This window comes from Armigeres subalbatus, chromosome 3 (genome assembly GCF_024139115.2).
Source record: "Armigeres subalbatus isolate Guangzhou_Male chromosome 3, GZ_Asu_2, whole genome shotgun sequence".
Lineage (NCBI taxonomy): Eukaryota > Metazoa > Arthropoda > Insecta > Diptera > Culicidae > Armigeres > Armigeres subalbatus.
In genome coordinates this window covers 280,071,977-280,085,929 of record NC_085141.1, presented here as the reverse complement: position 1 = coordinate 280,085,929, position 13,953 = coordinate 280,071,977, and the positions used below count along the sequence as shown (strand labels likewise).

At 39.0% G+C, this 13,953-nt stretch overlaps 1 protein-coding gene across 5 annotated transcripts in view; it reads left to right on the top strand.

Moving 5' to 3' along the window:
* The window catches only part of LOC134224618 (Ig-like and fibronectin type-III domain-containing protein 1), a 704,696-nt gene that overhangs the window by 612,640 nt on the left and 78,103 nt on the right, over positions 1–13,953 (top strand). For all 5 annotated transcript variants that reach the window (XM_062704044.1, XM_062704041.1, XM_062704040.1 and 2 more), the window contains one exon: positions 846–1,019. In XM_062704044.1, the coding sequence (XP_062560028.1) occupies positions 846–1,019 (174 nt within the window). The remainder of the gene's footprint in view (positions 1–845; positions 1,020–13,953) is intronic.

The window sequence follows — 13,953 nt, the reverse complement described above, 5'->3', positions numbered from 1 at the left end:
GGAAATACAAAATTTCCATAAATAAATCAATATTAGCAATAAACAATTACAAATTTTTCCACAAAATAAGAGTAATTAAAAATATGAAAATCAATATTTTTTCATATTTCTCCACGAGAATTTTCATATTTTTTTATTGCATTTTATTGGTTTTTTCGTATTTTTTTTATTAGTAAAAAATATGTTGTGGAAAATTTTGTAATTGTTTATTGCTAATATTGATTTAGGGGAAACCGCCAAATGTTGAACAGCTAATTTTTTCGCCTATTGTTGAACTCCCATAAGAAATGAACGTGCGTTCAACAATAATCGAAGAAATAAGCTGTTCAACATTTGGCGAATTACCCTATTTATGGAAATTTTGTATTTTCATCCGTGGAACATTTTGATTTCTTTATGGAAAATTCTTCTTTTATAATTACAATTTTTGCTTCAAAACTGCTAATTATTATATATTTATTTATTGCTCGTACCCTGATTTCTTTATTGATAATTTCCTATTTTTTTATGGAAAATTTTTAATTTTTTAGGGGGAATTTATTTTAGTCGTTGTTGCCACATATACCCCTTTGCTTTAAACCATCTCATATAGCATCAATTTTCTCATCCGTTAAATTGAATTGATTATACATAACAACCGGAATGAGTAATTAAACATGAAATATTATTTGAACGAAGGCAATACCAATAATAGATATTATTGCATCACATTACTTCTTATCATCACATCAATTGTTATAGACATTCCCAATCTCACTACAAACTCTCTATATGTTCCTCTGTCTAGTCAAATAAATATCAATAAACATAAATATTAATTTCCCTATTATCACCTTTCTCCACAGGAACGGGTGGTCCCTCCATGGTTCACGAAGGTGAAGACGCGCTACTGACCTGTGTGGTAATGACTCCTTACAACAATGACACCGTTCTGTGGCGAAAAGGGCCCTCGGAAATCCTGTCGGCGGGCATGAACCGCGTTACCAGCGATAAACGCATCAGCATTCTGCACGACGACTGTAAGTACCCATTAGATCTGAACGAACGAAAATATTGTATCCAATATAGCGCAACGCATCCCAAAGCTCGAACCACCCCCACCGCCAGACAACGATGGGCACGAGGATGTCATTGCGACCTCATTTTATCGTGTTGGATAGATAGAAATGCTGGAGCAATGAATGAAGTCACGGCTGCTTATATGTAATGGGCTCGTAGGTTGCCAGGGACAATATCCCCATTGGAAATGGTCCAAATAAATGAGAAGAAAAACATTGAAAGCATTTTTGTCGTTCATTTAGCGCGACGACAGTTTCGGGTTCGTTGCAATAATCGTTTCTCATTAGTTTCCACCACGCTAGAATGGCGTTGCCTAGAGCCTGTCGTGATGAAAATTGAGTAGAGATAGCAGTGTTGAAAAGGTAGCAGTACAGCGCCGGTAATGACTGTGTCGGCCTACATTCCTACGGAATGTGATGACACTCCCGGATTGGGACGTTGAACATATCACCGATTATCACGGAGACTAGTTGAAGTGTGTGTTTTGCTGTTGTATGTACTACGGTTTGAACAGATAACTCCTTCAAAACGATTAACAAGCCGGGATTTAAATAATAAATTTAATTAATAAATAAAGCAACGTGTTGCATTCGGAGACTGATTTGTCCAACTTTTGTCTGAAAATCAGCTTGCCGTCCAGAGTCCATTCGAATTTGTTAGGCACATTTGGTCGGGGTTCAGCCAAACCGCATCAAGCGGCTTTTAGACTGACTTGTGAAATTTTTTTTCGTACAAGGACAACGAAAATCGTTTCATATCAATTCAAGCGTGCATTTGCAGTATGATATTCTCTGTAATGACGTTGAGGCATATCCGATGCGATTTGCGATCAATTAGTGATAGATAGTGTGACGCCTCCTTGGAGTTCTGGCATGTCAGATGTAAACAGATTTAACAGCAGGGCCAAGCCACTCTTGTTACGGGACGCCTGTTGACGCCTGTGAAACTTGAAATGTCCCCGCCGAAAAATACACACTTAAATCATTTCACAGATTTCGGTGAATTTTGCTTCATTTCACCGAAATCTCAACAGCAGATTTGTTCGGTAATTATTTCACCGATTTTCTGCAGTATTTTCCTTTGTTCAACTGTCAAAACCACCAAAAAATCTGTAAAATTTTTACCGAACAGTTCTGCTGTTGAGATTTCGGTGAAATTTCACAGAAATCTGCGATTTATTTTAAGTGTGTAGGTTTTGATGTTTTTCAACAAGTAGATTAGAAGATTGTATTCCTCAATTTTGTTCATCAGACAACCGTTCGTTTAGTTGTTCAGCAAGGCCACTGCAGATGTTTTGGATAATCCTTCTGAGAATGTTCCATGAGTCCCTCTATCTGGTATTCATTGACTACGAACATGCTTTCGATCGTCTGGCCCATGGAAATCTGTGGAGCGCCATTTGACGCATGGAAGTTCTGGGCAAAATCGTCGGCCTCATTGAAGCGCAGTACGAAGCTTTTACGTGCAGAGTCCTGCATAACGGAGCTTTGTCTGACCCCATCCGGGTAGTCGCTGGAGTGAGGCAGGAATGTGTTCTATCTCCGCTACTGTTCCTTATCGTAATCGACAAAATAATGGTGGGTGCGATAGACCGTGTACCAAACCATGGGTTGCTTGGGCAGCCAATCACCATGGAGCATCTAAAGGCCTTCGATTTGATGATATGCAGAGAAAGCTGAACGACCTGGCCTAACGCTCCTCTACGGTGGGTCTCACCATCAACGTCAACAAGATCAAATTGTAGGATGTCAACACGAACAACCCTCCAACTTTACGGTACTCGGGCAAGCAGTGGAGAAGGTCGAAAACTTTCAATATCTTGGCAGCCAGTTAGCATCGGACGGTGTTGTTATACGTCAGTGAGGCTTGGTGTGTATCAGCAGAGATTACGTAAAAAACTGCAAGTATTCATCAACCGATGTCTACGTTTTATAATTCGGACCTGGTGGCCTCACAACTGCATCTCGAATGCTGAGCTCCATCGACGATGTCATCTAAAACCGATATCAACAGTTTTTAAACATTGTTTTGCTCTGCAATTGGGTGATCTACAACCACGCGGAAAAGTCCTACAAGGTTTCGGAATGAAGCAAGTGAGCGTTAGGGCCGATGTACACGTAGTGGTTTTTTACGCTGCGTGCACGCTGCGTTCACGCAAGGTACCAAGCATCAAATGGAGTAATGCACTGCACGAATACATTTGATACTGGGTATCTTGCGTGCACGCAGCTTGAAAAAACGCTACGTGGACATCGGCCCTTAAATCGATGTGTGAAGCAAAAATTAAGATGGATGAGGTGGAGTTACTGGCAAAATTTCACGTGTTCCGAATTATGTGCAAGAAGTACCGATTATCGTGGGCGAAGATATCATCGATCAAGACCATTTGGTGATGGTGAAGCGTGGAGCTAGGGTAACATTCCAGTTAGAATCGGGAACAAGAGCTGTCGAAGAGACTGAATAGTGTGCTGGTGAAAATTCCTTGACAGTATACAAAATTGACGTTGGTGAAGAAACTACTGCTATAGAAGCTGCGGATATAAAGTGCGGTGGAACATTGACGGCCCGGAGCCAATTGTTAAACATTATGAACAAATATCGTCAGTGTTTTTCGAAAACAATTAAAGAGCTTGGGGTGGCCAATGATACCGAAATGAAGATAGTGTTGAAGGACTGGAACCCAGTTTATGTGAAACCGAGAAAACTCGAGTATAGCCGGGAAGTAGCGTTGAGCGAAATTGTGGAAGATTTGTTCGATGCTGGTATTATTGAAGAAGCTGTGGTGCTGGTCCCGAAGAAGGATAATCGTTTTCGAATGGCAGTAGACTATCGGCAGCTGAATGCGAAGACTATTAAGGACCGATTTCCGATGCCGGACATTGAAAGCTGTCTCAATAAGCTGGCAGGTGGAAGCGTCTTTATATCTGTGGATTTATTCAGCGGATACTACCAAATACCTCTGGCATCGGAGTCGCAGGATTGTACAGCCTTTTCTACAAAGGATGGCCATTTTCGTTTCCGTCGAATGCCGTTTGGTCTCGTTAATGGATGTGCTGTGTTTCAACGTACGATCAATAAAATACTTAGCCAGGTACGGGACGACGGTGTGGTCGGTTACATTGACGATCTGATTCTGGCTGGAAAATCTGAGCCGAAAGTAGTGGAGAATTTTGAACGACTGTTAGTAGTGCTCAAGAAATCCGGCTTAACCATCAACCTACAGAAGAGTCAATTTTTCGTGGAAACAGTGCTGTTTCTGTGCTTTGAAGTCAATCAAGCGGGGATGAAACCGGGTCCACTGAAGACAGAATCTGTTGAAAAGTTCCCAACCCCCATCTCAGTTGTACAAGTCCAGCAATTTATTGGCCTTTCTGTTTTTTTTTTTTCGTAGATTCGTCAAGGATTACAGCATTATTGCAACGCCACTTTACCGGCTTTTGAAGACTTTCTCAAGCTACTTGAGTACGATTTCGAGATGGAGTATCGTTCGGGAACGGCAATGGCGCATGTAGATTCGTTGAGCCGAAATCCTGTTAGTCCTCCAGAAGAAGTGCAGTCGGTGGGCGAGGGGATATGGTTGTTCGAAATGAGCAACGGTGACGCCCTGGTTTTTATGCAACGTCGTGACCCAAAACTGGTGGAAATTATCGAGCAAATGCACGGTGTTCCAGAATCCGATGAGCAGAGGCAGGTTCAGCGGAATTACGAGCTGGAGAATCACCGGTTGTACCGAAAGCTGGAATGCAAAAGATGTTGGGTGGTTCCAGCGAATATTCGTTGGCGGTTGCTAAAGCATTACCACGACGATTGTGGACATTTTGGAGAAGAGAAAGTGATTAAGATGTTGGTGCAAAAATTTTGGTTTCCTCGTATGCGGAAATACACACAGAGCTATATAAAAGCTTGCCCGGGATGTGTATTTGCCAAAGAAAAAGGTGGACGACCAGAGGGATTCTTGCATCCCGTTCCCAAGCACCCGGTTCCATTCCAAACTGTACATCTGGATCATTTAGGTCCGTTTCCACGTTCATCCCGAGGTAACGTGCACCTATTAGTATTAATATGTGGATACTAAAAGTTCGTTTTGGCGAAACCTGTTAAATCAACCAAAACAGCGCCAGTAATTGCCATGTTGAAGGACACAGTGGCGGTTTTTGGGTCACCGGCAAGGATTATAACCGATAGGGGAACGGCGTTCACCAGTCGTGCGTTTGAGGCAATGTGTGCTCATTTTGGAAGTCAGCACGTGAAATCAGAGCGATCCAACAGAACAATTTTGAATTCACTAAGAGCGTTGGTCGAACCAGACGACCGCAAGTGGGATGAAAAAATAAGTAGTATCCAGTGGGCCATCAACAACAGCCCGAATGCTACAACTGGGCTTAGCCCGTCCTCATTATTACTGAGCTTCAAGCCGCGAGACATACATCAAAACGAAATTGTGCTAGCCATACACGGTGAGGACGACAACAGAATCAACGATCCCGAGCAACTGAAGCTACGAGCAATGGAACAAATGCAGTTGAACCAGCAAGTCCAAAAGCGCTATGATCAAAGGCGAAGGCGAGCCATAGTATACCATCTTGGGGATCTTGTTTTGGTTGAGAACGATCAATTTCAACCAGGAGGCAGTCACAAACTGGAAGCTCGTTTTAAAGGACCATACGTTATTACTGCCTGTTTGAACAACGATCGCTACCAAATAGAAAATTTGCCAGAGCGGAGTGAGCGTCGATTATCAACGGTTTACTCTGCTGATCGTATTAAACCGTGGTGCGAGTTACCAGATCCAGAACTGATAGAGGACACGCTAACCGGATCTGATGATGAACAAACGGTGGAATCGACGGGGGATGTGGAGGACTACGAGTAACTTCACGATGAGGACATCGAGTATAACTGGGTGTCCGAATGTAAAGAATATTAAATAACCCTATTCAAATGTGTTTCATTTTCTTTTGGTTCCCCTCTGCTATTACGAGTATTATACCTTTATACCTATTGAAATATAGTCAGTTGATAAAAGCTATTCGTAGAGTGCATGCGTTTATTCTTTTCGCCGGGATTAAGAGAAATCACTTTAGGGAGACCACACTAGTAAACTTCAGGAAACTAGATGACGTGGATAAGACAACCATGAAAGAATTGTGAAAATAGCTTAGAAGACGCCCGGAAACCTGCTGTTTTAAATCATGATTCTATTGATTTCTTGATTGTAGTATTCGACATGTTGACGAAGAACATGTACTTCCCAACATACAATTAGGTTTAGGTTTTCGATAATACAAGTTACATACAAATGCTTGCACACTTGTTTATTTATTTAATAACACTAATGAGATGAAATTTGCGTAAAAAATTTAGTCACAAGGTGAATCATTGCACAATTGTACCATGCGTCTCCTTATGCTTTTATGCTTATATGCTGCTGAACTTACCAAAATTTCTGCCTATCGTTTCTCCTGGGAGGCCCATTTTTGCCTGAAAAACACTCATAGGACATTCAGCCATCGTAGTAACTTAGATTATCGTAATAACTTAGTATTTTAACTTATCTGAACATGCAATCATGCAAGTGACTTCAACACCATTAAAGCGATGATCCTCTTCCTAATATGAGACCAAATAATCTCGGAATTTTACCAATCAAACAACAAACGCCAGCTACCAGTCGATTTCAGAAGGTTCGATGTAGGTCAAGAACTACAAATGCAACACATGTGCATCGCGAAAAAAAACTTTTTTTTTCTGATTTTGTCGTCCAGTTTAATCAATTGCAAGATTATTAAATCAGACATCCGTTAAACTTTAATTACTGCTGTCACCAGGCTACATTTAGATTTGAAGATAAATGTCAATAAGTCTGAAATCTCGAATAGGACTTGAATTTGGACTTTTTCATTTGGAATTGGATTTTGTTGCCATATGTAAGAGCCAGTTTAGATTACGAACTTCATAAATTAATATCATATTAAATGAAAGTAAGATCACCGACGAACCGACGTGTCACCCCATGGAAAAAAATTCAAATTAGCTGCCCACGACGCTATGATGAAAATTCATCGAACACTACCGCCACCCCCATAATGGCTCGCGAAGTTTTCGTAGCTCAGCCACCAACCTACGTGTATTAACATTGCAGCGGAGTTGTGTCTTAGCTCGTTTGACAGGAGCGATCGCCCGAAAAAGCGAATGACCGTTAAAAAGTGTGGGACAATCAGAGATCGCCAGTGACACGTCGGTTCGACGGTTTCAAACCATAAGGGGATGTCAATTGACATTAATATACTTAGCTATTGTAAGCCGAGTTTACTATTCCATTTAATTCCACCACGTTGTATTCTTTACAGATACGTATTTCAAACTCAACTGCTTGACTCGACTTGACGTACGAGACACTGAAGACGGCCCTACAGTTGCGGTCGGAATACGTATCTGTAAAGAATACAACGTAGTGAAGTTAAATGGAATAGTACTTTTAAGTGATATAACTTGTAGCTTTAATAGGCTATAAAAGTGGATAATTGATAATTACAAATCGAAATTTACCAAAGTTTATAAAAAAAAACTTTAAAAAACCTATGTCGAATTTCTTGTAAATTTTGAATCTACACAAATTGAAGATTCTATAGTTAAGCTGTAAAACTAAAAGAGAACTTACGAATCATTCTCCCCTGGTATATTATACTCAAATCAAATGATACTGAAATTCCTACATAGTTCGCCAAGAAAATTCTGCTGAGTGTTTCCCACTTGCTCCACTTCCCTGATGGTTGAATACTTCATCTCATCATTACTGTTAGTTTCGGAATGTTTGCCAAAATTAAACGACTCAGGCTCAGGCACTGTTGACTCAATATCAGCGAACGCTTCGCACGCCGACGAAAGGTGGGAAACACGCTATTCAAATGCGCCAAGAGTTATGTTATTTACTCATTACCTCTGCCGCTGTTGTCGACTTACACAGGTGGAGGTTTACCGACCGAGCTCCTTAAACGAGTAGGTAGGTAGGTACCTTAATGAGAACATCGAGCGATGAATCTGCGAATATTTAGCGAAGGAATAAATACTTTGTGTCTCATAGCCAGCACTAAGCGTAGCGGTAGGATGGTTATGGAAAAGGTTCGAATAAATTTACCGGCAAACAATTGAGGGACTTGGTCTCGACAAGTCCTTAGTGTGCTCGGGAAGTTTTTATCACGGGTGAATGCTTCCCAAAACGGCACACAGCCAGTGGGTGGGCAGATAGAATCCCATGAACTTTCAACGGGAATGTGTTGGAAGGAATAATTCTCCGGCATCGGTCGTCGTTTGCTTTTGGAGGGTTTTAATTAAAAAAGATTCAAGTTACTGGCTTTACTTTGGCACGCAGCAGTTTTACACGTGGAAAGATATTTGGCACGGGAATAGCCCGTCACAAATTTCAAAACCAATTAAGATGAAACATAAACTGCTCGAAGGAGTAATTGTTATTGTTTGCCATCGTTGGGTCAAAAATGCAGTTGATGGTTCGCTTTAAAATAAAAGTTGAATGTCAAACTTGAAGTAGAGGCTTAGAAAATCAAATGGTGCTAACTAGGACTGGTGTCAAATATCAATGCTGATCATTTTCATATGCTTATGTTTCTGGTAGTCTCTCAAGGCACTAAAAAGATAGTTTTGATATCAGACAACGTGTCTCACATATGATTAGATGGAATGCAATAAGCAGTTACAAACATTAACTAGTATGTAGATTAACTTAACAAGACATTATTATTCCAAACAACGAAACATTCCGAAAAAATAGTCTGTTCGTTTCTTCTATGACACTCGAAAGTGAATAAGTTCCATTCTATTTATAAATGTTAATATTCACATTTATAAATAAAATGGAACTTGAAGGATATGAACCTGTCACCAGTAACGAAATGACAAAATCAAACGCAATAGTACTAACAAAGGCAACAATACGGGACAGGGTGAAGCAGGTTTCGCTGAATGGCAATTTCAAATACTATGAAATTTTTATTGCATTTTATCGTCTATGAAATGCAATGCAATCATCTAATTTATTGAAAAGGTCTCTATAAATTCTTTGGAATGTTTTTCCAAAAACTTCAAATCAAAAATACTTTTAGGTATTCCTTCGGAGTGGAGAAATTTCCGAGGGAATGGAATTTCCGATGGTATATTTCATTTCCTCGGCAATTTCTCCATCAATTCCCTCAAAAATTCCACCAAAATTCCTTTCCGCAAATCAAGAACAAAATTTCATGAATTTTCTTAGGACTGTCGGTCCTATGGAAATTCCTTTTGAATACCTTTGAAAATTTGTTCGGAAATCCTTCGTAAACTCTTTTAGTAAAACCATATAAAAAAATCCTGCAGGAGCTATTCTGAAAATTTTGTTGGAAGATTTTTTTAAAGAACGGAATAGGAAATACTAAATTTGTTTTCGGAAGAGTTTCTAAAGGAAATTTACGGAAGACCTCTTAAAGTATATTTCGAATAAAAGAATTTCTGTATTTTTTTGTATTTTTCGAATAAAAGAATTTCTGAATGAATTTCAGAAGTAATTCCCGGAAAAATTATTCGAAGATTTCAAGGAAATTCTAATTAAATTTGCGGAGGAATGTCCGAAGGAACTCAAAAAAAATCTAAGGGATTTCTGGATGAAGGTTTTAAGAATTTTTTTAAGAAAGTTTTCAAAGCATTCCTAAAGCCATTTTCAAAAGAAATCATAAGTAATCTTTGATGGTATTTCTAGATCTATTTGCGGAGGATTTTTGAAGAAATTCCTAGAGGAGAGAGAAAGAGAGAAAAATTCACGATGGAGTGATTGAATGGAGGAATTTTCCAGAATTTCTGGGTAACCAACCGAATTAATTCCTGGGAGAGGATGCTCCGAATGAACTGTTGAATAAATTCATGTAATATCACCTGAATTATTACTAAACAAATTTCCAAAGTAACTTCTAAAGTAAATTACCAAGGAATTCTAGAGAATATCCGAAGAAAAATGATGATGAATCGGCTGTAATCCCGATATTTTTGATTTTTTTTTTCAATTCTTAATTCCAAATTTAAACAGGGTTTTGTTTTACTACTGTCCGACTTTTTGAAGGACTTCCCGAAGAAATTCCTGGCATGATTTCCGAAAGAATTCTAAAACAAATAAGAATATTCCAATAGAAATTTGTTTGTAAAGTCCATTGGACATTCTTCCAGGGATTATTTTCATAATTCTTTGGGAAATTCCTTCCTTCAGAAATTCGTTTAGAAATGCTTGTCCCAAATCTAGTCAGGTTATTCTTCGGAAATCCTTCGGAAATTCCTTCGGAAATACATTTCGAAAATCCTCCAGGAATTTCTTCTGCTATTCTCCAGAAAATCCTCCAGAATTTCTTTCGGGAACTCCTCCTCCTGTTAAGAAAATTATTTTGAGCTTTTTAGTGGAATGTCTTTACTTGTCATAAGACGAGTTTGTACAATCCCATTTAATTCCACTACTTGATTGTACCTTGACAGATACGTATTTCGACCTCAACAGTAAGGCCGTCTTCAGTGTCTCGTACTTGACTCGACTTCTAGTACGAGACACTGAAGACGGCCTTACTGTTTAGGTTGAAATACGTATCTGTCAAGGTACAATCAAGTAGTGGAAGTAAATGGGATTGTACAAACTCGTCTTATGACAAGTGAATTCCATCCTGTTGTTGGAATTCGTTAGTAAAACCTCCCGCAAGGTCTTTGAAAATTTCAACAACAAATTCTTTAGTAAAACAATGTGAAATCCTTTTAAAATTCCAACAAGAATTATTCCTAAAACATTGTTGAAAAAATTCTTTTTGTTTCTGACGGAAATTTCAAAGGATTTCTTAAAGAAATTAAGAAAGGAATTTCTGAAGAATTCTCAAAGAAATTTCCGATAAGGAATCCTATAAGAAATTCTGAAGGATTTTCTGAAAAGATTCCAAAAAGAATGCGCAAAGGAAATTTGGAAGGAATTTCAAAAGAAATCTCAGAAGAAATTTCTGCAAGAATTGTTAAATAAAATCCGGTGAAATTACCGAAGGAATACCCAAAAAGAATTTTCAATATAATTCCTGGAGGAAGTTCTGAAGAAATTCCTGAGCGATATTTCTTCCTAGAGCTTCCAATCCAATTGATCGTAGCATGTCAACAACGCAGTGCAAGTAACATTTAGGCGAGCTTGGACACATATAGGGGAACGGTTCGGCACTTCATCCCATAGCTCCTATTTCCATCCCATCAAAAACAAAGCAATAAAAAAAAAATTGGTTTGTTTCTTATTTTTGGGATTTTTTTTTCAGCAGTAAGCACGCGTATTAGCAAAAAGAAGCAACGAGATTGGTGCTGTATTTTTTTGTTTTGCGATGAGATGAATATATGTACAGTGAGATGGAAAACGGAACAGTTCCCCTACAAGGAATACATATTATGTCAGGGGTTTGCAACACAATTCTTACGTAACAGAGGGTATTTCAAGCTTATTTTAGTTAAATTACGTCTAATAGTCATAACCTGTGGAAGGGGACATTTAAGATTTCACATCAAAATCGGTCATTCTTCAGGACTTCATTCATATAAAGTATGAGTATAAAATGAACCATTGACGGCTCTGACCGCTTTCTGGACTTACGGATAGCCCCCGGGGAACCTGTGGAAGGGTACATTTCCATTTTAGCACCAAAACCAGTCATTCGACGGTTGTTTTTTACGGTTTTCGGTCAGTAATCGAAGAATAAATATAAAATGGACCATTGACGGCACTGACTGCTCTCAGGAACTACGGGGTTTCCTGTGGAAATTATCGTTTTTCGATCAGGAAACGAGGCATGAATATAAAATGCCAGGATCATTTTAAAAATAGTACCCGAATAATTAACATTTTATATTCATACTTCGCTCGAAAACCAAGACAAAAGTGCCGTTGACTGGTTTTAGTGCTAAAACTAAAATGTCCTCTTCCACAGGTTCCTTGGGGGCAATTTGTAGGCCCTGCAAGCGGTCAGAGCCATCAATGGACCATTTTATATACAGGGGTTAGACAAAAAGGTTGAGATTAGAGGTGTGCGCCGGTCCGATATTCAGCGGCGGCGGCGTTGGTCCGAATTTTGATCGGCGGCGGCGTTTTCGGCGTCACGCCGAAAGCCATTTTAGTAGGCGGCGGCGGCGGCGTGAATCGGCGTGGCGATTTTTTAATACGTTCCTTTTAATTTTTTTTTTTGCTTTTTTTCGGGAACATATTTTCAAGACATTAACGGAACAATCTTTCGAATTTCGCCTGAAAAATCTGATGAACTTCTTCAAAAAATTCTTTAAGTTTTTCCAAAATATTCATTTGGAAATTAATTTCGGATTGTTCACGGAAAATACTTTGAAGTTTAGAGAATTTTTCGGAATTACCAACAGAAGCTCTTTGGTAATCCAAAAGAAAATTGTTTTGAATTTCAGCAGGAGATTCTTTGGAATTTACATAAGAAATTGTTCCAAATTACTGCAGAAAAATGTTCGGATTATGAGCGGAAAGTTCCTGTAGAGTTTCTGTTGAATATTTTTCGAAAATTACTCAGAAAATTCTTCATAATTGTAGAAGAGAGCGGTTAGTAGAATGTGTGTTTTAACGTTAGCTTGTTCAGTCAGTCTAGAAAAATTAAGAAGGCTAATTTGGCATGGGCATCGTTAAACCAGATTTTTTTTTCAGAATATCCGCGGAAGACTCTGGAGTTTTTATATGAAATTCTCTGAAATTTTCACGACAAAATTCTCCGGAATTTGAATGGAAAATTCTTTAGAATTTCCGCGCGAAATTGTTCAAAATGGATTTTCAATGAAAATTCATTGTACAGCAGACGTTCGATAATTCCAAGTCTTTTCGACTGCAATTCGATAGTTGCAACAGTTTCGCAGTTATCGGACCTCTGAACTTCAAAACGGTTTCAAACAAAGTCGATGATAGCTGCATTGTGCTGCACAACCAGGTGCACTTCTATTGCATCTGACCACGACTGACAACCGTTTGATGTCTAGAATGCGTTGCAGTTATCGAACGACATTCGGTAACTGAAACGTAAACATGTTGCCGTTATTTATCGACTAGTGTATTGTCCATAAAAAATTCTTGGGGGATTCCATAGGGTGAAAGCAAAATACGACCGAACTGGTAATTTGACCAAAAAAGTGGTCATTTGGCCGAATGGGCCATCAGCCCGAAATGCCGTTTCGACGAAATGGTCGTTTGACAGAATAGGGAGTTTTGCCGAAAATGTTGTTTGGCCCAACGAGTCACATAGCCAAATGTCAATTACTGAACGGATAATATGGTCAAAAATGTCCACCCATTTGGCCAAATGACATTTACGGCGAAATGGCCTTATTGTCAAAAGATCATTGAACGAAATTTCGCAACCTCTCTACTTTGTAAGCTGATTTAAGCCAAAAAATATCTAACCAAATCGAATTTAAGCCGAATTGAACGTATATCCGAAACTGCTATCAAAAATGGTTTGTCCGCTAATGTTGTTTGGCCGAAAACGACATATGGCCGAAAAGGACATTCGAAGTTCATTTCTAGGAACTTTTGTCAAATAGGCCTAATTGATTATATCCTTGATTTTTGAAATGGCGATTGTGCTCTGAATTAAAACTAACTAATACACCCAACAGAAAGCATAGATTGCGATCTATCAGGTAGTAATGTTAATTGAACGAAATATGGAGAATAGAGAGAGTATGCGTCCTTTTTTCATTTCATGGTCAAATACAGTAAAGCCCCAAACGTAATTCAGCGGAACGGCGACGGAAATGGAAAATTTGACAGAAAATATATGGGCTAACTATCAAATCTGCCATTTCTGTCGCCGTTTCGCTGTGGGGGCCTTTTACGCC